The following is a 24941-nucleotide window of genomic DNA, read 5'->3' on the forward strand; positions in this document are numbered from 1 at the left end:
TTCTAATAGTATTTTCCCAGGATGTCATCCTCAAAATACACTCGACACAATTAGACTCTTACCAACCCACTTTGTATAGGTCTACTTATTTAGTTGTCAGAAAGGCACATCACTTTAATATCAGGCATATCATTTAAGTTAAATCACTTAAGAAAAATCAAAAAAACTAAAACATACCATCACAAAAATAGTGCCAACACAATGACCTCAATGGAGCGTCATAACGAAGACTCAAGGGGAGAGAGAAAGAGGAAAATAAATCATTCAGTGCATGTAACTACATTCATAAAAGACTTCATTTACATGTACGTGCAGGGTGACTAAGCCCAACCAAGTTAAATAAAACCGAATGTTTGTCTAAACTACAAGCTGTGCTGTGTTGATATCTTACGCCTGCGGAGCATTTAGATGCAGGAAACGTGAACGCAGATCGAGGGGGTTCATCCAATTAACAATTTCCATATGATGCATTTCTGACCAGGAATATCCTTCAAAATGGCGCAAACTAGCCATTAAGCGTTCGCTTCGCTGAATAAATGCACAAAGATAAGCTACTTGTTGGGTTTATTTTAGGAAAGGGAACTGCATGTGGAATAGAACATCCTCTGAAAGGGAACTGCATGTGGAATAGAACATCCTCTGAAAAGCAGCCACAGCTGATCCGACTAGGCAATATGGAAATGTTTATTTTGCCATCATGACAGCAAAACTAAGAACACAGGATGCAGTAGAGACCTCATGTCAGAACCAAGGACTATCTATCTAAAGAGGACGAGAAGCGAAGACCGTACGGTGGACTCCATGTTGCACCATGGAAGGAAAGAAACATGCGCTGTTGAGACCAGGAAGTTGTACATGCACAAATTTGGGCATGTACAACTTCCTGGTCTCAACCAAGGACTGTCTAAAGAGGACGAGACACGAAGACCGTACGGGCGACGCCATGTTGCTTATGGTGCTCCATGGAAGGAAAGAAACATGCGCAGTTGAGACCAAGGAAGCTGAACACGGAAGTGTTGGCTGCATATAGCCCATTGCGCATGTTTCTTTCCTTCCATGGAGCACCATAAGCAACATGGCGTCACCCGTACGGTCTTCGCGTCTCGTCCTCTTTAGACAGTCCTTGGTCTCAACTGCGCATGTTTCTTTCCTTCCAGGGAGCAACATGGCGTCCACCGTACGGTCTTCGCTTCTCGTCCTCTTTAGATAGTCCTTGGTCAGAACCAGGAAAGCCCCACCAAGCTAGTCAAATGTTAAAAGTGATCCTAGTAACACTCAAACAGGCTTCAAACAAAATTGATGGAAATGACATGAATACAAATCACTGTCAAGATGGTATTTGATGTTTCAAACATTTTCCTGCTGTTAGAACGTGATGATGACCAAGGCTATGGGTGTAAAATCTGAATATGAAACCAGTTATGACCACTAAATTATAGTGCTGGAGCAACGTTCTGGGATATACATACAAGACTGCTTTAAATCATTGGCTACAGAAACTGAGGAGTGCCTACTGAAAGATACACCTTTAGCAGTGGAGCGTGTGCAGATTGTAGTCAAGTTAGATTTGATTTAGTTAGAAACAATCTTAAATTAATGACAAATTTAAAACCACAAATCAAAGAAAACCGAATTACACAAGTGCTCATGCAGTGGCCAGAAGTTCTTTACAGTGCCTCAGCAAGGTGGAACGTACCACAGTGTGGTTTACGTAAAAGAAATTGTGAGTGGGGGTTGGGCCAAAAAGCAAACAGATTTCAAAGCTAACAGATCAACGCTAAACCGATTAAGAAGATCAGGTAAGTCCATGGATATTTGTTTCAGATTTTTCTGGTGACGTCAATAATCATTATGGTCTTCATAACATCTGTTTTTTTCCCTCCGCCCTGTGTTACGTTCCACTGCTTCCCATGCAACTCGAGCGCAGCGGTCTGCGGTGATGTCACAGGGGGATCCGTTTTGAAGAAAAGGAGGAGGGAGGTGAAAAGGAAAATGGTTTTCTCATAGTTCCCCTGGCAGGGCGTTTTAGGAGCGGGACGGCAGCTCACATCACTGCCAGGACTGAGGAGGGAAGTTATTAACCTCAGCCAGGTCTGCAACGGCCGTGCCTTTGTGGGTATACGTCAGCTTGACCCTCATTCGTAGCTGTTGCTGAAATATCGTCAGGATGATGCATAATGTTTATGTCAATGAAAAATACAACTGAAAGAATTAGGACTGCAACTATCGATGATCTTCTCAGTGATTATTCTATAATTACCTTTAATATTAATCGAATAATCAAAAAGCAAGTAGCTTTCTATAATTATTGAGGGGCGCCCCTCCTAAAAAAAAGTTTTGAGGACTAAGACAAACATTAGCACCCGTTGCTTAGACAAACATTATGTTGTAAGATGATAAGAGCGCCCCTCACTTCACACGGGTGTGATTTAAAAATATATATACAGCAACAAATGAACCAACTATACTTTCTCGCCCACTGAAAGATGGGGGGTCTCTTTTGAGAAACCCTGCATTTAAGAGTAAACTGACAGAGTCGACCTATAAACGTCAAACAAAAACAAAACGTACCTTCTGTGGGTTGAGAACTCTGATGACCTGCGTGACACTCCCCTGGTTGAGAGCTGGGACAACGTTACTGCTAGGGGACAGCAGCTGCAGCTGGAATGTCTGTGCAATAAAGAGTGTACATTAAAGCCTATGCATAGATTCATCCGAGTTATGAAACCCTGTCAACCAAATCTGTAATATTATTTCCAACAGCTCAGTCACTTTACATACAGTAGCTTATTGTAAAGTTGGAATATATACTTCTCTGACCGCTTGGATATTTCAGTAGAATAGGGCTGGTCAAAATGAAGCAATTGTGACATTGATTTGAAAGTCAAACTTTTGCCTCAATTACAATTAATGAGTGATTATGAATGAAAAAAAAACATTGCATGGATGCACTTGGGACACACACACACACACACACACACACACACACACACACACACACACACACACACACACACACACACACACACACACACACACACACACACACACACACACACACACACACACACACACACACACACACACACACACACACACACACACACACACACACACCATGTGGTTGATCAGTCTAATCGATTTAGTCAATATCAACGAATCAACATGAATAAATCTGAATAGAATTTGTTAAGTAAGAAATATTAAAATAATTTAAAAAAATAAACTGTTTCTCAATTATTCAATTAACCGACATGAGCAAGATTAAGTTGGTTATTGGTTCTAAATATCGGTTATGATACATTTTCGGTTAATTGCCCAGCTGTTGCAGTTAAAAACAGATGACTGATGATGACGCTGCTTTACCTTTGGTACTGCAGCCTGAAAAACAAAGTCTGTCATGTCAGCCTCGGTGGTGTTGGAGGCATGGATGGTGATGACCGCTATGTTTGGATTGGGGTTGGCCCTCTCAAATGTGAACTCTATTTTCAGACCATTCTTGTTGTATGCCGTCATAGGTGGGATAGCTACAGAGAAGAAAAAAAGGAAAAGAAAAAAGAAGCATTGAAAACCAGCATATTCAGCAGGATTTCAGACGTTCAAGGGTAATCCAGTAAAAATGATTGATCACCAATGGGCTTTGTTCCAGAATGACAATACCACAAACTGCATATGGGAGACGGAGGAAATTCATGAGAAGCTGTTTTCGACAACAAAGCGCAACCCAGAACCTTCTGGAACATAAAGATGTATGAAAGTGCATTACAAATAACTTAGCTGTAGTATCAGTAGTAAATGAAACTTTCCAGAATCTGTGAAGCTCTGAGATTTTAAAGTTTGTTTATAACAAGAATCACCAAATTATTTTACACATTTTGACAATAACTTCCGAGTTCAAATCAGGGTTGTGCCACCTCCTGAGCAGGGCTATGCCTAAACCTAGCCTTAGTTTTAACCAGCCATGTAGGTCAGACTAACATGAAGACTTATGGGCAGTCCTCACAAAAAATATGCCTAATGTGGCAAAAAGTATGCCTAAAGTTGCAAAATGATGCCTAAAGTAAGTGGCAAGATTTTGCCCAGATGTGAAAAAAGTAGTGTAGAGAGTGGGATTTGATCCCATGTTACAGGAAGTCCAAGCGAGGCACACCACACCACCCAGGCAGCCGGCAGAGTAGGGTTTTGGTAGCAATTTGAATGTCATGTATCACAGCATGGTGTGCTCTGCTTGCTTGAACATATTCGAATGAATAGAAGTCACATCTCCGGCCAAATTAGGTTCCGAGAACATTATCCGACACCATAGAGTAGGGTTCCCCAATTAATCTTCCTCAAGGGCCATATTTTGACTAGGGAACCAGGCTGGGGGCCGAGTCCGCACGCGTGGAAAATTGGGTTTTTTATTTTTTTCATTAATTAAGTTCTCAACCAGTGGTCCGGGGACCACCAGTGGTCCTTGAGGGGGTGCCCAGTTTGACATGCATAGGCTACTGACCCCCATTTAATGCCATTTATATCTGGGACACCCCCCCCAAAACAAAACAAAAACATTTTTTGGGGGGGAATTCTTCCAGGGGCCACAAGGGGGCGCTCCGCGGGCCGCAAATGGCCCGCGGGCCGCCTATTGGGGAACCCTGCCATAGAGTGTGTGATTACAAATGCAGAATCCATGAAATAGGTTTCATGGCACGGCACTAGTTCTTGTAGACGAAAAGAGCCTAAAGAGAGAACGGGACGGCACTATGTGGGTGACTCACCTGTGGCTGCAATATCATTAAACAAGGACTGTGAGGATAGGCCATCCAGGAGGAAGGGGGCTTGGGAGGTGGGCACAGAGGAGGGAGGAGCAGGGGCTGCTGGACCACCTGGGGAGGGCAGACCACCACACCAGGGTTCAACAGAAGCACACAAACTCCCCTTCTATCAGTAGTTCTCAAGCATTTCCATGACAAGATCCCCAAATTGATAATAGCTGCAGATCCCCATTTGAAAGGATTTTGTGCCAAGGAAGGACCCCTATTAGATTAGATCTGTAAAGATAAAAAAGGCGATCTCCTAGGTCATAATGTGTCGCAGTGCGACTCCCTTTAGGGCGAGGTTGCTTCTCGCCCTCAGGCGTCTTACTGGTAGTTATACTATTAGTATTTATTATAGAGCGCCAAAGTCCTGCAGTCACTCGCTCATCCCCTGGTTCTAAAGTCCTGACATCACTCACTCATCCCCTGGTTCACGGAAGTATTTTCTCTATGGAGAACAACATGGGGTCATATTAAAACGTCTCATAAGAATTGTGGTCCAAAAATAATCAAACTGTCTCTGTGATATTGTTGGGGAGGTGTCTCTGTATCGTTTACGATATATTTGATACAGTCTGTCACGTGGTCACACAAATGCGTGTCATACAGTCACCTGAAACATTATGACTATGTCATCCTTTCTTGTTACTCCTCTCTTCTCAATATGTTTCCACAGAGGCTACGTTTCTACATGGCCAAAAGAGTGAAGAGCGGGTTAGAGAGATGAAAGCAGGTCTCATACCAGACATTGAGAGGTCCCCCAGCAGATCAAGCAACTCTCCTCCAGCTGAAGCAGGCTTGGTGGGCAGCGTGGTCTGGATAACTGGTACCACATCATTACCACCCAACAGGTCCAACAAATCATTAGCCTGGAGAACCAAGGACAAAAAAACAACAACCTTTAAACACCAACAATAAATTACCCAACAATTTCAACTAACAAATTTAGATACACTAGTCCTTACCCGTTCTAATATATGAACACCAAATGTTGTACAGGGATGGGCACAAAATTAATATTATTAGGAAGGTGGTTCGCAAAGCATGCCGTCGGACTCACACAGGTGTCACACACACACACACACACGTCGACCTGTCGAGGACGTCATATTCGTTGTGGACATGATCGGGTTGTTTGTCCGTGGTCAGTCCTTAGTGAATGAAGTTCGTCATTGTGCGGACATGAAGGAAGCGTGGCGATGTTGCACAGAGAACTATGACCCAGTAAAATTAGTTACTTCTTCTATGCATTGCACTGTTTCACTGTGTGAGCCAGTAGCGCGACGACCGGGATGTTTCACTGTGTGAGCCAGTAGCGCGACGACCGGGATGTTTCACTGTGTGAGCCAGTAGCGTGACAACCGGGATGTTTCACTGTGTGAGCCAGTAGCGCGACGACCAGGATGTTTCACTGTGTGAGCCAGTAGCGCGACGACCGGGATGTTTCACTGTGTGAGCCAGTAGCGCGACGACCGGGATGTTTCACTGTGTGAGCCAGTAGCGCGACGACCGGGATGTTTCACTGTGTGAGCCAGTAGCGCGACGACCGGGATGTTTCACTGTGTGAGCCAGTAGCGTGACGACCGGGATGTTTCACTGTGTGAGCCAGTAGCGTGACGACCGGGATGTTTCACTGTGTGAGCCAGTAGCGTGACGACCGGGATGTTTCACTGTGTGAGCCAGTAGCGTGACGACCGGGATGTTTCACTGTGTGAGCCAGTAGCGCGACGACCGGGATGTTTCACTGTGTGAGCCAGTAGCGCGACGACCGGGATGTTTCACTGTGTGAGCCAGTAGCGCGACGACCGGGATGTTTCACTGTGTGAGCCAGTAGCGCGACGACCGGGGTGTTTCACTGTGTGAGCCAGTAGCGCGACGACCGGGATGTTTCACTGTGTGAGCCAGTAGCGCGACGACCGGGATGTTTCACTGTGTGAGCCAGTAGCGTGACGACCGGGATGTTTCACTGTGTGAGCCAGTAGCGTGACGACCGGGATGTTTCACTGTGTGAGCCAGTAGCGCGACTACCGGGATGTTTCACTGTGTGAGCCAGTAGCGTGACGACCGGGATGTTTCACTGTGTGAGCCAGTAGGGCGACGACCGGGATGTTTCACTGTGTGAGCCAGTAGCGCGACGACCGGGATGTTTCACTGTGTGAGCCAGTAGGGCGACGACCGGGATGTTTCACTGTGTGAGCCAGTAGCGTGACGACCGGGATGTTTCACTGTGTGAGCCAGTAGCGTGACGACCGGGATGTTTCACTGTGTGAGCCAGTAGCGCGACGACCGGGATGTTTCACTGTGTGAGCCAGTAGCGCGACGACCGGGATGTTTCACTGTGTGAGCCAGTAGCGTGACGACCGGGATGTTTCACTGTGTGAGCCAGTAGCGTGACGACCGGGATGTTTCACTGTGTGAGCCAGTAGCGTGACGACCGGGATGTTTCACTGTGTGAGCCAGTAGCGCGACGACCGGGATGTTTCACTGTGTGAGCCAGTAGCGCGACGACCGGGATGTTTCACTGTGTGAGCCAGTAGCGCGACGACCGGGATGTTTCACTGTGTGAGCCAGTAGCGTGACGACCGGGATGTTTCACTGTGTGAGCCAGTAGCGTGACGACCGGGATGTTTCACTGTGTGAGCCAGTAGCGTGACGACCGGGATGTTTCACTGTGTGAGCCAGTAGCGCGACGACCGGGATGTTTCACTGTGTGAGCCAGTAGCGCGACGACCGGGTTGTTTCACTGTGTGAGCCAGTAGCGCGACGACCGGGTTGTTTTGTGGTGTAAGGCGACGCACCCAGATGTTGACTCGGATGTTCTCAGACAGACAGCGGCGGCCATTGCTTAGTTATAGTTATAGATATAAAGTAATAACCTGAAAACTCTTCATTTGTAATCTTTTTCAATCAAGCAAATTTGAGTGTTACCATGTGTGCAGACAGACAGATTTCCCATTATTCTCTGACACTGACATTTGGTCTTTGTTGACTTTTAGCTTATTCATTCAAGTTTTGTTTATTCTCGAAATTAGTATGAGTAAATGAGTAATTACTCATTTTCAGTGTTGTCGAGTAATACAATATATGGAGAAAAAAATCACAATACATCAGAAGATCAGGAAAAGAAAAAAACAAACATAGGTTTACAAATAAAAAGCCAAGACAAATTTCCAAACGATCTAAAAACAGTTACATATTGTGGGGGTCTGTATGCTCACCAAGGTTTTAAAACGGCTTAAGGGTACCAATGTGGTCAATTTTAATGTCGTTTGCATGTCATTCCATGTATTAGGGCTAGGCCTGTAACGATATATCGGATATCGATATAATATCCCAACAATATGTATATATATATATTTTTAAGCTCATTAATACATCAAGGAAGGCAATTATGTTTCTGCACTGTCAAATAGGTCTACATCTATCCTAAGATGTCATCAAAGAAAACGTTTTTTACGTTTATTAACTCGAGCTAGGTTTAAACATGAAAGCATGTTTACAGTAATTAAGTAATTTTACATGAAAAGTAATGCTACTTTTGCAATGTAGTTAAATAAAAATTGTGAAAAAAGCTTGGGGGGGAAGATAAAAAAAAAAAAAAAAGTTGAAAATATCATGAAAAATCGTATCGTGAACCTCATATCGTGATACGTATTGTATCGTGAGTTGAGTGCATGCTTAATTAGGGCCACAGAAGCCAAAAGCAGATCTACCAAGTTCAGAGTTAACTTTTGGTACCTTGAATTTGGGGAAATTACTTGACCGGGTGTGGTAGGGTTCAGACTAGAGTCCCATTTCAGAAAAGATGAGATGTATTTAGGACAATCTCCAAAAGCATGGCTTTATACAAGAACAGGTGCCAATGCAGTTCTCGTGTCTGTCAGGGAGGACCATCCAACCTTGTTATATAAGATACATTGGTGAGTACCATAGCTATCACCCGTAATCGAATCGATGAGTGATAAACAGAGTCTAGGGATTTAAGAGTGGATGCGGCTGCATGTCTATAGATTATGTCTCCATAATCCAAGACAGACAGGAACACTGCCTCAACTACTATACGCTCTTTCTGCCAATGACAGGAAAGCTGGCTTTATTTCTATACAAGAAGTCAATTTTCTGCCGCAATTTACGAGCAATAAGGGCATCCTGGAGGACGTTAAAAGGAAGTTGTAGGTTTTCTATTGCGACTTGTATAGAGTCTGCTGTACAATAAATGACTTTTATTTCTTGATGAATTAAATAAATATGCCAAATTAAAAAGTAATTGGGTAGTTGCTTATCTGGTGACTGTATGCACATGTATGTGCATACTTTCTTAAAGGAGACTGCATGTACAGTGTGCTTTAAGGTCCCAAACATGTCAACGCTTATGTCCTATTGGTTGGTTGCCCAGTCAAGGTTCATCAATATTGAACCAGACACTTCAAAGCAGTGTTGATTTTGACAGCAAATTTAGATTTTAGTTTTAGTCATAGTCTATTGAATAGTTTGTCACGTTTTAGTCTCCTGGAATGTGTTTTTAGGTTTTTAGTCGACAAAATCTACAGTTGATTTAGTACACTAAAATGTATTTTGGCGGGCCTTGATACCGTCGTAATGAGTGATTTTACACTTGCTGAAAATAGTCCCATCTACAAGCTCACAATGCATCGCGCTGCGACGCGTTGTGAGCTTGTAGATCGGCTATTGTCAGCATGCAACCAAGTGTAAATTGACTTGTGTCTTTTACTTATACTGGATATCTTGTCCACTAGTCCCTTCCTAACATTTTAGTCTAGTTGTTATTTGTTAACGAAATTGTCAGTATATTTAGTCTTAGTCATCATAGCTTAATTTTCATTTAGTTTCCGTCAGTGAAAAAAGGTAGTCGATGAACATTTTTCATCATAGTATTAGTCGACGAAATCAACACTGATTCAAAGCCGTCAGGGTCCCTGCACATGTCCAGCCTAAGAAAGTCCCTGGAATGTCTTCTTACCTGGTTTGTTGGCTGAGTGATAGGGGGTGGATGTTTCACATCCAACACTGAGGGCTCCGTCTCCCCGTTGGTCTGCACAATCTCTGTGGGGCCATTAGAAGACGTTTTCTCCATAATGGGCATTCGCTCTAGTAGAGCTGGCCTAGAGAGCGACAGGAACAGATAAACGGAAAGATGCAGAAGTTGATGTGTCAGTCCATCCGTTTATTATGGATTGAATGACCACGATAGGAATACGAAAAAGAAGGCAATGCTCCCTCACCTCATGTGGTCGTATTTTTTGAAAAGTGCATTGTACTCCACGGCTCTCTGTTGCAGTTCCACATCGATGCTACTGCCATATATTGACACCACTTTTTTGATTCGGCTGGAAAAGGAAAATTAGAACGTCAGTAAAAAAGTATTCCCTGCCTTACAGCAAATGGATGATGGGTTATAAAAAAAAATAACTTCATTAATATATAATTTTTCCCAACTGAAAACTCTAACAAGGCGTATGTGCACTAGACACTTTAACCCATTCTGGGCGGGAACCCCTTTTGGTGTTAGCATTATGCTATGCTTTAGCTATTGAAAAATAGCAGATCTACAATCTCATAGCGCGCCACCGAGTGGCGCGCTATGAGCTTGTAAGTCTGCTATTTTTGAAAAATCGAAGAACGACTGACATAGAAACATAGCTTTTTCAGAAAACTGTCAGGATGTAGAAGACATTTTTAGAATCTGATCTCAGGTCAAAATGGGTTAAATTGTACCATCCTTGATACAACAGGACAATTTAAGATGAATGTTACACTTACTTTACACTGCTGAAGCGAGTGGACAACTTCATGATTGCAGTAAGAGAGTAACCCCGGGTAACAGGAGTGGACATGTTGGACACCAGGAGTCCTTCCAATACATCCAGAACCTCATCCTCGGTTACCTAGACGGAGCACAGAGACCAAATGGAAACACATCACTACTGATGCAGGTCTGCTGAAACATTGCCCGAGTGGCAGGGTTTTTCTTAACCCTACCAAAGTATTGGTTGTGGTGGAAGCAGTCCGTTGGCACAGACGTGGGTTGCAAATTCAGCCTTTGAAACCAGATATAATCATTATACGTGCATACACCACGTACTATGTAAAACTCTTAATTTCTATTTTCCAGCCATTCAGTTGCAATTTGTTTCTTTTTTTTTTAAATAATTTGGGGACCCCCCAAAATAATTTGGTGACCCCCCCCCCGAGGGGTCGCGACCCACGGGTTGAGAACCCCTGGGCTATATCACAAACAGGCCAATTTGTGTTTACCGTATTATTTATTTTGACTGAGATTCTGAATGTTTACCTGAATGGGTTCTTCCTCTTCACATTGCCCAGACACCAGCAGGTCTCCATACTCTCCTATGCACCAAGATGACACCTGCACTAGGGGTTGCTACAGACACAGAGAAACACATTTGGACTTTTTGAAGCTTTTAACAACAAAAATGTACAACTACCATTTATGTCATGCTGCACACATTGATTTTATACTCAAAATGTTTTCCAGTTCAACAATGAAATCCACAATCATTACACCAGATCAGCAAATGATCTTCATTCCATTTTCTTCAGGACTACATCCGCCCAATTCACCATCAAGTACAGAGGACCTCATTTTTGGAACAAATTACCGCCTCACATCAGAGACTGTACTAGCATGAGTTCTTTCAAGAAACAATTACAGCAGTTTTTATTATCAAGCTTGGGCAACACGCCCTAGTCACCCTGCTCTTTATTTATCATTATTAATTACAAATTCCTATTAAGCTTGGGCAACATGCCCTAGTCACCCTGATCTTTATTATAATTATTAATGTTACTACCCGTTTCATTTCTTGTTATTGTTAATATTATTATTATCATCATTAGGTATTTTCATTAAAGGAGCATTCAGTGATTTGAGTGATTTGGAGAACCACCCAGTCCGCCCCGGTAACAAAATGTGCACATGCACGCTCTATAGTGGGGGGAAGTGCAACAGGCCAACAGCATGTGCACCAAGGCCCGCCCCCACTCGATCATGATTGGAGGAAGGCCCCTCTCATCCTGATTGGATGAAGGCTTTGCCACCCGCCACCAAAACTGAAACTAGGGTGTTTTTACCCCAGGGGCTCACTGGGGACAGGGAGGAACTCCTTATATGGTCAGCACACTCTAAAGTAGGGAGGATTATCCAGAAAAAAAGAAAAAATAAGTGATATTTAGATTAAGTCAAATCACTGAATATACCTTTAATGTTTTAATTTTATTATAACTAGCTTAAGCTCCCTTGGCAGCTTTAAGGAAGGCCACTCGATAAGCCCCTCTGGGTTTTTTTGGTCCTTCCGGCACATTTGAATACAAATGTATTTCATTACATTTTAAATTTCCTTTGTTTTTCTTTTAATGTACATCACGTGCAAATAAAACTAAACTAAACTAAACATTCTGCAAACATGGCTGACAGTCCTGACCTGCGAGATGTCGTCCAGCAGGGCTTTGTAAAGCCTCTGTACTGTGTAGGCGTGCATCTCCACACTGTTGGTGATGAGCTGGATGAGGTTAGGAACCGAATCGTCTCGCACGTAGCTCCCTGCCTGTGGGACATCAGGAAAGATTGCAGGACACTGTCGAGTGTAGAGGGCTAGTGTACAACAGTATGCTTAAATATGCATGCATGCATGCACGCACAAGTCAGAACATCAGAACTCATGTTCAATTTGTCGGCTAGGGCTGTTGGATTGAATGATCTTGGAGCAGTTTTGCGCCAGCGAAAGAGAGACTGTTAGCTGGTTAGCAATAGCCCCTTTTCAACCAAAGTGTTCACAGACCTTTAGGAACTTATCAATTAACCCATGTTGACCTGAGATCAGATTCTAAAAATGTCTTCTACATCCTGACAGTTTTCTGAAAAAGCTAATTTCTATGTCAGTGGTTCTTCGATTTTTCAAAAATAGCAGACCTACAAGCTGGTGGCGCGCTATGAGCTTGTAGATCTGCTATTTTTCAATAGCTAAAGCATAACATAATGCTAACACCAAAAGGGGTTCCCGCCCAAAATGGGTTAAATACAGAGAGGAACTATGCCCCTGGAGCCACAATGAATTGGAGCTAGAGTCTTTCAGTCAAAAATGGTTAACCTAATGTTATTAACATTTCCTGAATTTCAGGAACAGTTCCTGTGGTTAAAAGGGGTCCAATGGTATTGTATTGGTGTCACAAAGTATACATACTGTGGTCAGGACTCTCATGATGGTGTCGATGTGCCATCTTTTCGAGGGAGCATACCTGTAAAACAGAATATACAGTGGTTAGCTATTGCCCAACAATTCAAGGTTCAATGTCTTTATTAATGTCCCAGAAGGGCAATTGTGTTTACAGCAACCGTAGTGGTTTCCGACATACAAATACAAAACAATACAGGACAACAACAGACAAGAGACACCATAGCATAAACGGAGGTCTGGTCGCATCTAGTGCAGGTAGAAGAATAAGAGATAAGAAATAAGAAAGCAAAAAAAGTGCTTAAGATATAAGATATAATATATAAAGTGCTGCATAAAGTGCATGTTTCAGCATCATCATCATGACATTACATGATTACTGGCAGCATTGACTGCACGAATCGAGGCAGGGACAAAGGAGTGCTTATATCTGTTGTTGATAGACACTGTGAATGAGAATAAGTGTAAATGCTGTCCAAATGTATAATTTCAACAGTCAGACGACCACTCATTTATTCCTCATAGCATTTGAAAAGCTTGGCCAATAAGAAGAGACAGAAATAACGTTTAAAATAGAAAGATAAATGTGCACAATGCTCCCAGATATGTGCAGCGATTGCAGGCCTGCGGGCCATGGGGGTATTACAAGTGGGCCCCCAAATAATTGGCAATATTGATTAATTGATAATGATTTTTTTTCTTTAAAACTGATTTATTTTTAAAAAACACATCAACTGCCAGGTATTAATTCATAAATTAATCTGCCACCACCAGCGATTCTACCTTATTTTGCTGAACCACGGAACCCATGATGTGGACACATGGATAACATTGCAGTGGAACTGATCTAGTATCTAGTATCTATTTAAGCGTTATATGGTCTTGCGCAGCCAGGTGGCATTACTATTATTTTGCTACACTGCGCAGGTCCATACTAACCCTCGAAGGTGAGAAACCCTGATTTTCCTTCAGAGGTTTCTGTTTTCCTCTGTTACTATTTTCTCTTCTGTCGAATACTGCTGATTGATTTTGTAATCTTTTTCCTGTATACAATCGGGGTAGGCAAAAATAAGCTTCTAGCTTCAGCCTACACCCTTTTGGTCCGTTATTTTCTTCTGCAAGTTTAGTGTTATTTATTGTGATGTATTGTGCTGAAAAGGACCAAATAAAACTATAAACTAACTAACTGACCACATTAAAGTATATAATATGTAATGCAGTGTTTTTGTTGTTTTCTCTGACATTTTTCAGCTCGTCATAACATTCTGCTCTTCATTGCTGCGCCTGCTGTGGTATTGTCCATTGCCTTCATTTTTTCCCAGCTGTTTTAGACGAGCAGACTCTTAATAGGAGGAGTCTACTAGGGTCAGGTGATCCGTCAGGTGACCTGGCCCAGTAGGTATTTGAAGGTGTGCCTGTGTAGTTTCCTTTGTCTCAAGGCTATATATAAAGGTGGAACAGAAAAAAAGATATGACATGGCATGTGCCATTGACGCACCTGTGGAGGCAAACCAGAGCCAGGAGTTCGATTCAACGCGTTGAAGTCGGTGACAGCCGGGTGGACAAACATTATTATTTAATGATTGTGTAATGATCCAGTTTAGGATAATAAAAGAGATATCATAGATTGTTCAATTCTGGCGGTCAATTTAGACAGTCTCCTGAAAACGGTCCTTACTTATAAACCTACTCTGGTGCTCTACATCTCAATAAACATATAGCAGGGTTCCCCAATTAATTTTCCTCTAGGGCCATATTTTGACTAGGGAACCAGGCTGGGGGCCGAGTCTGCATGCGTGAAAAATTGGGTTTTTTATTTTTTCATGAATTAATTCATTCAAAATTGTTCTCAACCAGTGGTCCTTGAGGGGGTGCCCAGTTTGACATGCATAGGCTACTGACCCCCATTTAATGCCATTTATATCTGGGACACCCCCCCAAAACAAAAAAAAGAAAATCTTCTAGGGGCCACAAGGGGGCACTCCGCAGGCCGCAAATGGCCCGCAGGCCGCCTATTGGGGAACCCTGACGTATAGAGTGCATGTCGAAAAGCAAGGCAGCAGAATGTGTGATGCTTCTTTTTTCTTCCCCTGAACCCTTTTCTTCAAAAATATTCATCCATATGTTTTTGTTCATTCCATCAAACGTTCGGCTCTAGTTTGCCTCACAGTGAAGCGACTGCCAGCTGGAATTGCCAGACCAAGAAAGTACATTGCCTTTCCTTCTTTACATATTTGTCTAACTAAGAATCAAATGGTGGTAATCTGTTAAATTAACTATGATCTAGTGTGCCAATCTTAAGTAGTCGGGCTACTGGTGTTCATTCACCTCACAGTTTGGTCAGTCTATATCTGATTAATGCTTCTAATCATCCACAACTCACCCATTAACCCATTTTGGGCGGGAACCCCTTTTGGTGTTAGCATCATGTTATGCTTTAGCTATTGAAAAATAGCAGATCTACAAGCTCGTAGCGCGCCACTCGGTGGCGCGCTACGAGCTTGTAGGTCTGCTATTTTTGAAAAATCGAAGAACGACTGACACAGAAACGTAGCTTTTTCAGAAAACTGTCAGGATGTAGAAGACATTGCAGCAAAGCAGCCTCTCTGTGAGATGAACAGTACACACAAGTCTCTTACTAAACCAGGTGAATAGAACACATTGCAGCAAAGCAGCCTCTCTGTGAGATGAACAGTACACAAGTCTCTTACTTCTCTGCAGCTAGGAAGACTCCTGATGCACAGTCTGCTTTGAATTCTGGGTCACACGAGTCAAGGAAGTAGAGCAGCTCCTTCATCATGCCTCGGATGTTGTTGCCATTCACCAAAGCAAAGCTTAGCTCCATCGCACGCCTGAGACAGGAATACAAAGGGACAGTGAGGCAAGAGACAAAAACAGCTCAAAACTCACTACAATGTGACACATGGCAAGCTTGTAGATAAGTCTATTTTTGCTATTCTTGGTTCAAAGTATAAAATTATGTTAACTGTTCAAAGTATAAAATTATGTTTTGACCATAGTACATATTGGTTAATTGCCAGTCGTTTCTAATGCACAGTTATGTAATTTGTTATATCTGCCCTGGGCAATTTGTATCCTTAATTGAAATTGCAATTATTTGTACAAGTGTCATGATGGTGACTGACATCCCTATTTGTACATCAGTCTTCTGTGATTCTCACCTCTTGATGGACACATCCAGGTCTTTTAAACAATCCACGATGGTGCTCCGATGCCTCTGCACAGCGTTGTGATCCGTTTGTACCGTCTTCAGTAGGGACGTCAATGCCACATATCTAAAAATGGGCACGTCACAAAACATAACCGTCACAACAAAGCGAGAGCTGTGGGTATTTGTGCTTCTTACGTGATGAGGAGGCAAAGATATTTGGAAGGCTATTAAAAGTAACTTGCCTAATATTTTTATCATTGTTAAGAAGGAAGCGTCCCAGTATGTTAATTGCCAACACCTGCAAAACAAGAGAAAATGCTTTACCATATGAAAAATATATTTTTCAGGAACACTTTTCTCATTTATTAGTCATAGGGGTGCCATGTATGTGTATATATATATATATATATATATATATATATATATATATATAGAGATATTATATAAATATATACTGTTGCCTTTTCACAACCTTACGGCCAAGCTACACCAGGCTTTTCTCGCGCGTTTACCCTAAACGCGCGGCCCGCGCATGCGTTTTTTTAAATAGGACTGGACATAAATTAAACGCATGCGCAGGGGTAAACGCGCGCCTTTTGTGCGTGAAAAGCCTGGTGTAGCTTGGCCGTCAGTCACAATGCATACTGGTAAATGTAAACACAGATGGCAAAGCAATATGAGCAAAAATAAATATGATTTCTCCATCAATATAGAACGATGTAATCTTTTTTGCTTCACGCTCCTACGTACATGGGGAATCAGTAATGATTGCATATCCACAAAACATATTGAACCTTTTAACAGAACATACATTTTGTAAAAGGGGAAACAAATTAACTCACCCTCAGTCCACTCTCTGATTTGATGTCCATTATAGTGAGAACGGTCTCATAAAGGATTGCATTGCCTACATTTTTACTTGTCTCTGTATTGGTTGCAACCTTTAGAAGAATGAAAACAATTCCAGAGTCAGATTTTACCATTCGGTTAGAGAGGCTTTCGTATTAACCACAATGTCTAACTTGAACTCAAGTAAGAAAGCGATCACACAACGCTGGTACCAACAGGACCCACCAACCAAAGACAGCGATCACACACACACACACACACACACAACGCTGGTACCAACAGGACCCACCAACCAAAGACAATTAGAAGGACATTACTGGAGAAATATATGTCATGGAAAAACTACCATTCATACTCGGACTACAAAGGATAAGTTTTACAATAAGTTGGAAAGTGGGATCTCTTCCTTCAGCCCATTGCCATTGTATCATTTGATACAGACTTATAGCATGGTATGTAGACAGCAATATAATTGCATTATATGTAGTCATAGCACATCATAGTACATATGTATAGTATAGTATTTATGTATAGTTTATATGTATAGTTTCATTTTATAGATATTCCACTGTTACGTTCTTAGCTTACGGTACGCATGTTTCATGATAAATGCTTTTTATGTGATGTATTCCCATGCTTTTTTGTTCTTGCTTAATGTAAATCGCTCTGGATTAAGAGCGTCTGCTAAATGCCTAAATTGTAAATTGTAATGTATGAGGAATTAAAATATTGTATTTATAGATTGCGCTGATCTGTAATATGTGAAAAATGCAGCCCTTTGTTCCATTTGTTTGTCTTTTGTGTTTGTTTCTTATTTTTGCCGTCCGTGTTTTCTTTTTTTATTAAGTGGAATACAAATTAAGTGGAAAAAAGTTGAACTCTAACCTGTGCAAGGATATCGTTCATCGCTTCACTCGAATCGTCATCACCCTTGCCAAGAATTCGCAGTAGTCTCAATATCCGCACCTTAATTTTGCAGAAAGTGTCAAGTGTTGTCAGGCTAAAAGCTAGATAAAAAAATGTCATATAGTCAATCCAATCAAGCACAGATTAAATGTTTCAAGTCTTACCTGCAGGAAGGGGTCACTGATGCCAGACACATCATGCTCAGGAGAGTATCCAGACATGATTAGGTTCTTCAGAATTCTCACCAACTGTGGAACCAGCTACAACAAGGTGAACAACAGGAGAGAAGACGTGTCAAAAGCCTTTGTATCTCTAACCTCCAAGGAATATTCTGTAGGCAGGTGTTTTTTAGTAGTTAGGTAAATATGTGTTGAGGCTTAGGGGACATATTTTTGTAGAATTGACATACTGTAATTTCACTATTGTATGAAAGCATGTTACTTGTTGAGGTGAGGTTAATTAATCAAAACCTTGATTGTAATGAACATTGGTTTAGACTGTTTTTGCTTTTAGAAACATAATCTGACAAACTGGATCTGGCTGTAATAATGCTGCTGTATTCATATAAAGACCAAGATTATACAAGAGTTTGGTAAGCTTGCCACATGATGTGGATGTAATCTACATATTAGCGTTTCGTTAATTGCCAGAGCAAAAATTCAAACTACCATTCCACCCTTTATATAATGTATAGTATTTTTGAGATATATGTAAAGGTATACTCCATTTTGAAGTTCCAAACACAGGTTTTCAGGATAACCAAGAGAAAAGAGAAATCTCCCAGCCCCCACCCAAAAGCCTTAACATTTCATTATAATGCTTTGCTGGCCAAACTCTTGTGAATCATCAACTAAAACATCACAAATAAACAATCCTATGACATTCATTGACATTACACATAGGATATCCTCTGACGACAGATACAGTATAGATGATCTGTGCCAAGTGAAAACTCCTTGTGTGTGATCAATATACCCACCATCACATCCTTTAAATACAATTTTACAAAACGGTGATCAAATGAAGTACACAGAAGAGGAACAATGAAACCAAGTGACAATAGTGAGACATATCTGACAAATGGACCAAAATAAATAAAAACTTCTGTATAATCCTAAAAGAACAAAAAACAATAATGATCACTGTAAAAGTCAAGGAGATTAAAAGAAAAAGTTAAAATAAAGAAATGACATTACTGGACACAGGTTTGATTACATCTACGGTGACTGTGTGGGGGTGATTACTCGTTGCAGCATGCACCAGCTATGGAATCAGAATGTACTCTTACCTTCTCATTCTAACACAATGCAGGGGTTGTAACAAAGACAAATGACAGAAAAAATATGAGGTAGATGTTAGGGAGGGGAAAACCGGAAATCATTCACTTTCAGAGAGCTTAAAGTAAGGTTTTCGATCATGGGGAACATGATGTGGGCCTTCTGGTGCAAAGATCTTTTTTTTTTGTCACAGCTAGTAGGGGAGGAGAGGTTCAATAGCAGTTGAGAAACAGGGAGAGAGAGAGACAGTGGAAGGAGATAAAGACTGAGACATACTTTGAATGTAGAGGATACCTTTGGGGCCAAGAATGCAATCCAAGGCTCAAAAAAGTAAAAAACAAGTCTTTCTTAGCTATACTGAAAGGGAAATGTACAAGTAGAAAGAGAGAGAATGACATGTGGTGTGACCATAAGACAAATGTTTCTTAATTCCCTGCATCCTTTTCAAAAAAAAATAAGTTTGAGTTCAATCCTTACCTTTCTGAAGTGGGAGAGCATGTCAGGACTTCTTTCACACATTTCAGTGAGTAAGACAACAGATGTGTGGAGAACACCTGAGGGAACAAAGCAGAGAACTTTAGGATCAAAGCATCTTTATTTGGGGGACCATTTGTCTCCTTTCACTTTCTTGCCCTTCTTAAATTGCCATAACGGGCTGAAATGATTAGCCCATTGACTAAACTTTAGTCAATAAACTTTAGTCAATGGGCTAATCCTTTCAGATCGGCCATTTCAGACGGGGAGAAAGTACCGCAGGCGTTCTTGTCTGGATCAGCGACGTGTCTGTACATGAGGGGCACTGAAAAAGCTGACCACAATCCGGGTCTAGTCGCCTGCGGGCGTGTGCACGAAACAAACACACGAGCGACAATTTTACAGGACCATGCCCGCTTGCTTCAACGCCCCACAACTTCTCCGCGAGTCCAAAATAGTCACCCAAGGCAGGGCTCCAGACTAACTTTTTCACAGGTAGCACTGGTGCCACCTACCTTTTCATTTGGTAGCGCCACCACAAATTAGGTAGCACCATTTTTTTCTTTGTATAGCATGGTATTTATACATGATCTTATCATGCCCCCACATCGGGCGCCATTTATTTATGTAGTGGTTTCCACCATTAAAGGTTTGAATCATAAAACCCCCTACAAAAGGTCACTGTGTAAAAAACAGCAACCCCCCCTGGTTATACTTCAAAACACTGTAGATGGTTTCAACCCAACACAAAGTTACTCAGTCAATAAAGGCAATATACATTCCACACACAGAAAGTCAGTTTAAGGTTTTGTGTTGAAAATTAAATGCAGTCCAAACCTTTGGGATTAATAAAGTGACAATTTGTACAATATCTCCATTAACATTATCCAAATTAATTCCTTATTATAATATTTTTACATTTTGGAAAAAATGTTTTGCAATGTGAAATGCCACCGAATTCTTAATCCTTTTCCTTGTCTTCATGGGCCAACTTGTGAAAGCTGCATGCACCTGTGCGACCTTGTTAAATTTTAACTCGCACGTTAAGAAATTAAGTATCATATGCGACCTATTAAGTCGCACGCTGGAGCCCTGACCCAAGGGCAGTCGATTGCTGTCTGAGACGACCTTAAGACTCACGGTTTACTTGAAATTACGAAGAACTGTTTGTTGATTTTGATTGGATTGAACTGAAACTGAATGATGGCGATATGGTGGTCCTTTAACTGGGCTATCTAAGATCCAAACCAAATATTGAAGGAAGTTGTCTGTGGCATTGAAAGGACGATTTATAAACTAGAAAAAAGCTCTGCCAGGTCAGGTAGCTTATTGCGGGCCAGCAATGTTTGGAATTCGCCAATCAGGATCGAATATGAAAAATCGGACGGATCCATCTTGATCACAGATAGTGTACAGATTTGGACAAAAGTTTGGACAAAAGTTGAGAATTATAAAACAAATCTTTAGCAGAAATCTACCTCCAGGTGGCGCTATGTTAAAATATGTTCCTCACCGTAGTGTAGTTTCACCGCAATCAAGCGCTGCGTTCATGATTTGCAGCATTTTGTTCAAAACGGGTCACACCTGCAAATTTTAGATCTTAGCCAATCATTGTGAGAAATCAAACAGATCCATCTTGATGACTATAGCGATGTACATCAGCTATTTTCCATGTGCGACACAGTTGAACGACCTTTTTAGGCCGTCAGCTGTACCGATACCTCTGCTGTATGTCAAAACTGAAAAGCCATTAGTGATGAATATGAATGCGTATAGTATCTGAAACAGTGTCACAAATCACTTTGACAAGAGCACAGCTATTTCCTCACTGTCAAAATATCACTATTTGCCTTTGATATGTCTATTCATTGTGGGGTACAGACAAGGCCCAGAGATTATGACAGACTCATTAATTCCACCGTCCTCAGTAAAGGACACCACAAAGGGGAGATCAGCTGCATAGCTATTCTCTACAACAGTGGTTCCCAAAGTGGGGTCCGGGGACCCCCAGGGGTACCTGAGGGAGTTCCAGGGGGTCCCAAGCTAAATGATAGTTTGGAACCAAATTGACCCTTATGGGTCTGTAACTCAGAGAGTGTACAAATGGAACCAAATGGACCCGTCAGAGTTAAAATAACATTGATTTTACAATATAAATTGGGGGTCCCAGAGATAGAAATGCCATTAAATGGAGGTCCGTAGACTAATGCATGTCAAACTGGGGGGCCTTGAAATTAAACTGGTTGAGAATCACTACTAGAGTCGTACAAATCTTCTCTTATGGGGGTCCCTGGCATATCCTTTCAAATGGGGGTCCGTGGGCTATTTAGTGTCAATTTGGGGGTCCTTGACATGAAAAAGTTTGGGAACCACTGCTCTACAAGGCACGAGAGACAGAAGACAACAGTGAAAGTGTGCATTATGTGTGTGCAGGACAGGGACACAGCCGCCATAAACCATTATGTGTGTGCAGGACAGGGACACAGCCGCCATAAACCATTATGTTTGTGCAGGACAGGGACACAGCCGCCATAAACCATTATGTTTGTGCAGGACAGGGACACAGCCGCCATAAACCATTATGTTTGTGCAGGACAGGGACACAGCCGCCATAAACCGTTAAAACAACAGTGAAAGTGTGCATGTTGTTTGTGCAGGACAGGGACACAGCCGCCATAAACATTATGTTTGTGCAGGACAGGGACACAGCCGCAATAAACCATATGTTTGTGCAGGACAGGGACACAGCCGCCATAAACCATATGTTTGTGCAGGACAGGGACACAGCCGCCATAAACCATGTTTGTGCAGGACAGGGACACAGCCGCCATAAACCATATGTTTGTGCAGGACAGGGACACAGCCGCCATAAACCATAATGTGCAGGACAGGGACACAGCCGCCATAAACCATATGTTTGTGCAGGACGGGGACACAGCCGCCATAAACCAACAGTGAAAGTGTGCATGTTGTTTGTGCAGGACAGGGACACAGCCCAGGGACACAGCCCAGGACAGGGACACAGCTCAGGACAGGGACACAGCCGCCATAAACCATTATGTTTGTGCAGGACAGGGACACAGCCGCCATAAACCGTTGGATGCCGACAGTCCCTTGAGCCTCACCGTGGTTCTTCTCGCTCAGCAGGTTTTTTGTAGCTGGAAGGAACATTTCCATCAGTTCCGGAACCTTCCTGATGACATGAACTGCACACAACGCCGCCTGGAAATCACATGTAAATGTATTACAAACAATCAATGAGAGTGACGTCCTCCGAGCAATAGGCCTATCTCGCAGCATTTCCCCGCCCCCTTTTGGAGCTAATGGTGTTGTTTTTTCTGCGGTCCATAGACTTCCATGTTAAAAGAGGTATTTTCACAAGCCACAAACTACTATTTTGTAGAGGTAAGGTTTATTCTACTTATTTGAGTTGTTATACCATTGTGTTTTCTTCATATTATTATCGGTTTTTGACATTTTAACATTAGGAATTGTACTTAGATTCTCCAGAGAAAAAAAGTGTAAATGCCTAATGTTAAATGACACCACTAGCTACCGGAAGGGGGCGTGGAAAGGGGGCTGTGAGATAGGCCTATTACACTTTGGTAACACTATTCTAGTTTTTAAGACGCATGACTTGAGAAGTTTAGTCATGTGTCTATAACATATCACTCACTCCGTTAAGTATTGAGGAGTCAATAATCCTATTTCTAGACACAAATTATTCAGTGATGCCTGTACTTGCAGATTTTATTCGCCCAGTTTTGACCGGAGCCTCTTTGTTCATATGCTTATGTAACGCTAAAAAATAAATATGACTGATCCATGTAATCTCCGCCATTATTTGTAGGCTAAACAAAGAGACACGAGTAGTAGTAGCCTAATGCGGCCTGTACCCACTGATACGACCAAGACAAGTTTAGTAGTAGTAGCCTAATGCGGCCTGTACCCACTGATACGACCAAGACAAGTTTAGTAGTAGTAGCCTAATGCGGCCTGTACCCACTGATACGACCAAGACAAGTTTAGTAGTAGTAGCCCAATGCGGCCTGTACCCACTGATACGACCAAGACAAGTTTAGTAGTAGTAGCCTAATGCGGCCTGTACCCACTGATATGACCAAGACAAGTTTAGTAGTAGTAGCCTAATGCGGCCTGTACCCACTGATATGACCAAGACAAGTTTACGGCTGTTGGAGAAGCCATAGAAAATGTAGCCTATATTTATTTGGAACATTTTTTACATTTGTTAAATTCAAAAGACTAAAGGAGTCGCTGGATTCATTGCAGACTTAATAAGCAGGCTACAGTTGACTGTACTACAATATGGCTTGGAAACAGACTGCATTGAACATGAACTTGGATTTTAGACCTGCGATGCTTGCCCATAGCATGAGTAACGACGGTCGGAACATTATGAATGAAATGCTGCACAGATGTAAATTGTTGAATGGACTGGACTTCAAGGACTTGCTCGGGTGTTGAAAAGCCGTCGGTAGGCTACTTTTTGTTTTTGTGGGGCAGGCGAGTCGTTGATTCATATACTGTATTGTTTTGCCAATCCAAATTGTCCCGAATCGAAATCCGAATGGCTCGAATTGCTCGAATCCACGTGGGTTTTTGAAATGAATATCCGAATGTAATTTTTGGACAATTCTGGCAGCACTAACAGGGGGTATTACAATATGAACTTGTTTTTTATGCACAACAACATGGTGGGTGAGACTTACTTTTTTCCTCAGGTAAGAGTTGGATGTTTTGAGCAGTTTCTCCACTTCTCCAGCCAGGTCACGGCACATCTCTGAGGAACCCATACAGCCCAGGGTACACAAGGCCAGGCCCTGGACGTATTGTGTGCTGTGATTCAGATCACTGGGGTAGGAATGGAGAGACAGACAAGCCAGGGAGTTATGTGGAGCAATGTAGATAAAGAAGGGGAAGATATGGTATAAGGAAGTAGAAAGGAAAGAGCTATTGTTCTTCAGAAGAAAGGTTTTGATAAAGAGGTTAGTGGGCTTGGCAGGTTTTGGGGGTGGCGCCAAAGTTGCCATCAGTGCACACTGCAAGATCTGTGGAAGGAACAGAATACCAACTCTGTGTAATCAGTTTCTACAACCACACCTCTTATCGTCACTCTCCCACATTACAAACAAGCAAGCATTCCGGCAGTGGCTCAGGAGTTAGAGTGGACGTCTGGGAATGGGAAGGAACAATCCACGGCACCCCCTGTGTTAGTGACACCGACACTTTTGAT

At 42.2% G+C, this 24941-nt stretch overlaps 1 protein-coding gene across 2 annotated transcripts in view; it reads right to left on the reverse strand.

Moving 5' to 3' along the window:
- Positions 1–547: 547 nt before the first annotated feature.
- Positions 548–24941, reverse strand: part of ap1g1 (adaptor related protein complex 1 subunit gamma 1) — a 33774-nt gene continuing 9380 nt past the window's right edge. For both annotated transcript variants that reach the window (XM_079497797.1, XM_079497798.1), the window contains exons 4-23: positions 24418–24559; positions 22813–22909; positions 19691–19767; positions 18101–18196; positions 17916–17996; positions 17024–17122; positions 16424–16479; positions 16192–16305; positions 15721–15861; positions 13019–13073; positions 12260–12382; positions 11110–11199; positions 10578–10702; positions 10040–10144; positions 9778–9919; positions 5539–5665; positions 4758–4865; positions 3367–3527; positions 2572–2670; positions 548–2151 (exon numbers count right to left, since the gene is read on the reverse strand). In XM_079497797.1, the coding sequence (XP_079353923.1) occupies positions 2050–2151; positions 2572–2670; positions 3367–3527; positions 4758–4865; positions 5539–5665; positions 9778–9919; positions 10040–10144; positions 10578–10702; positions 11110–11199; positions 12260–12382; positions 13019–13073; positions 15721–15861; positions 16192–16305; positions 16424–16479; positions 17024–17122; positions 17916–17996; positions 18101–18196; positions 19691–19767; positions 22813–22909; positions 24418–24559 (2140 nt within the window). In that variant the 3' untranslated portion in view covers positions 548–2049. The remainder of the gene's footprint in view (positions 2152–2571; positions 2671–3366; positions 3528–4757; positions 4866–5538; positions 5666–9777; positions 9920–10039; positions 10145–10577; positions 10703–11109; positions 11200–12259; positions 12383–13018; positions 13074–15720; positions 15862–16191; positions 16306–16423; positions 16480–17023; positions 17123–17915; positions 17997–18100; positions 18197–19690; positions 19768–22812; positions 22910–24417; positions 24560–24941) is intronic.

Source organism: Electrona antarctica (genome assembly GCF_951216825.1).
Source record: "Electrona antarctica genome assembly, chromosome: 3".
Classification (NCBI taxonomy): Eukaryota; Metazoa; Chordata; class Actinopteri; order Myctophiformes; family Myctophidae; genus Electrona; species Electrona antarctica.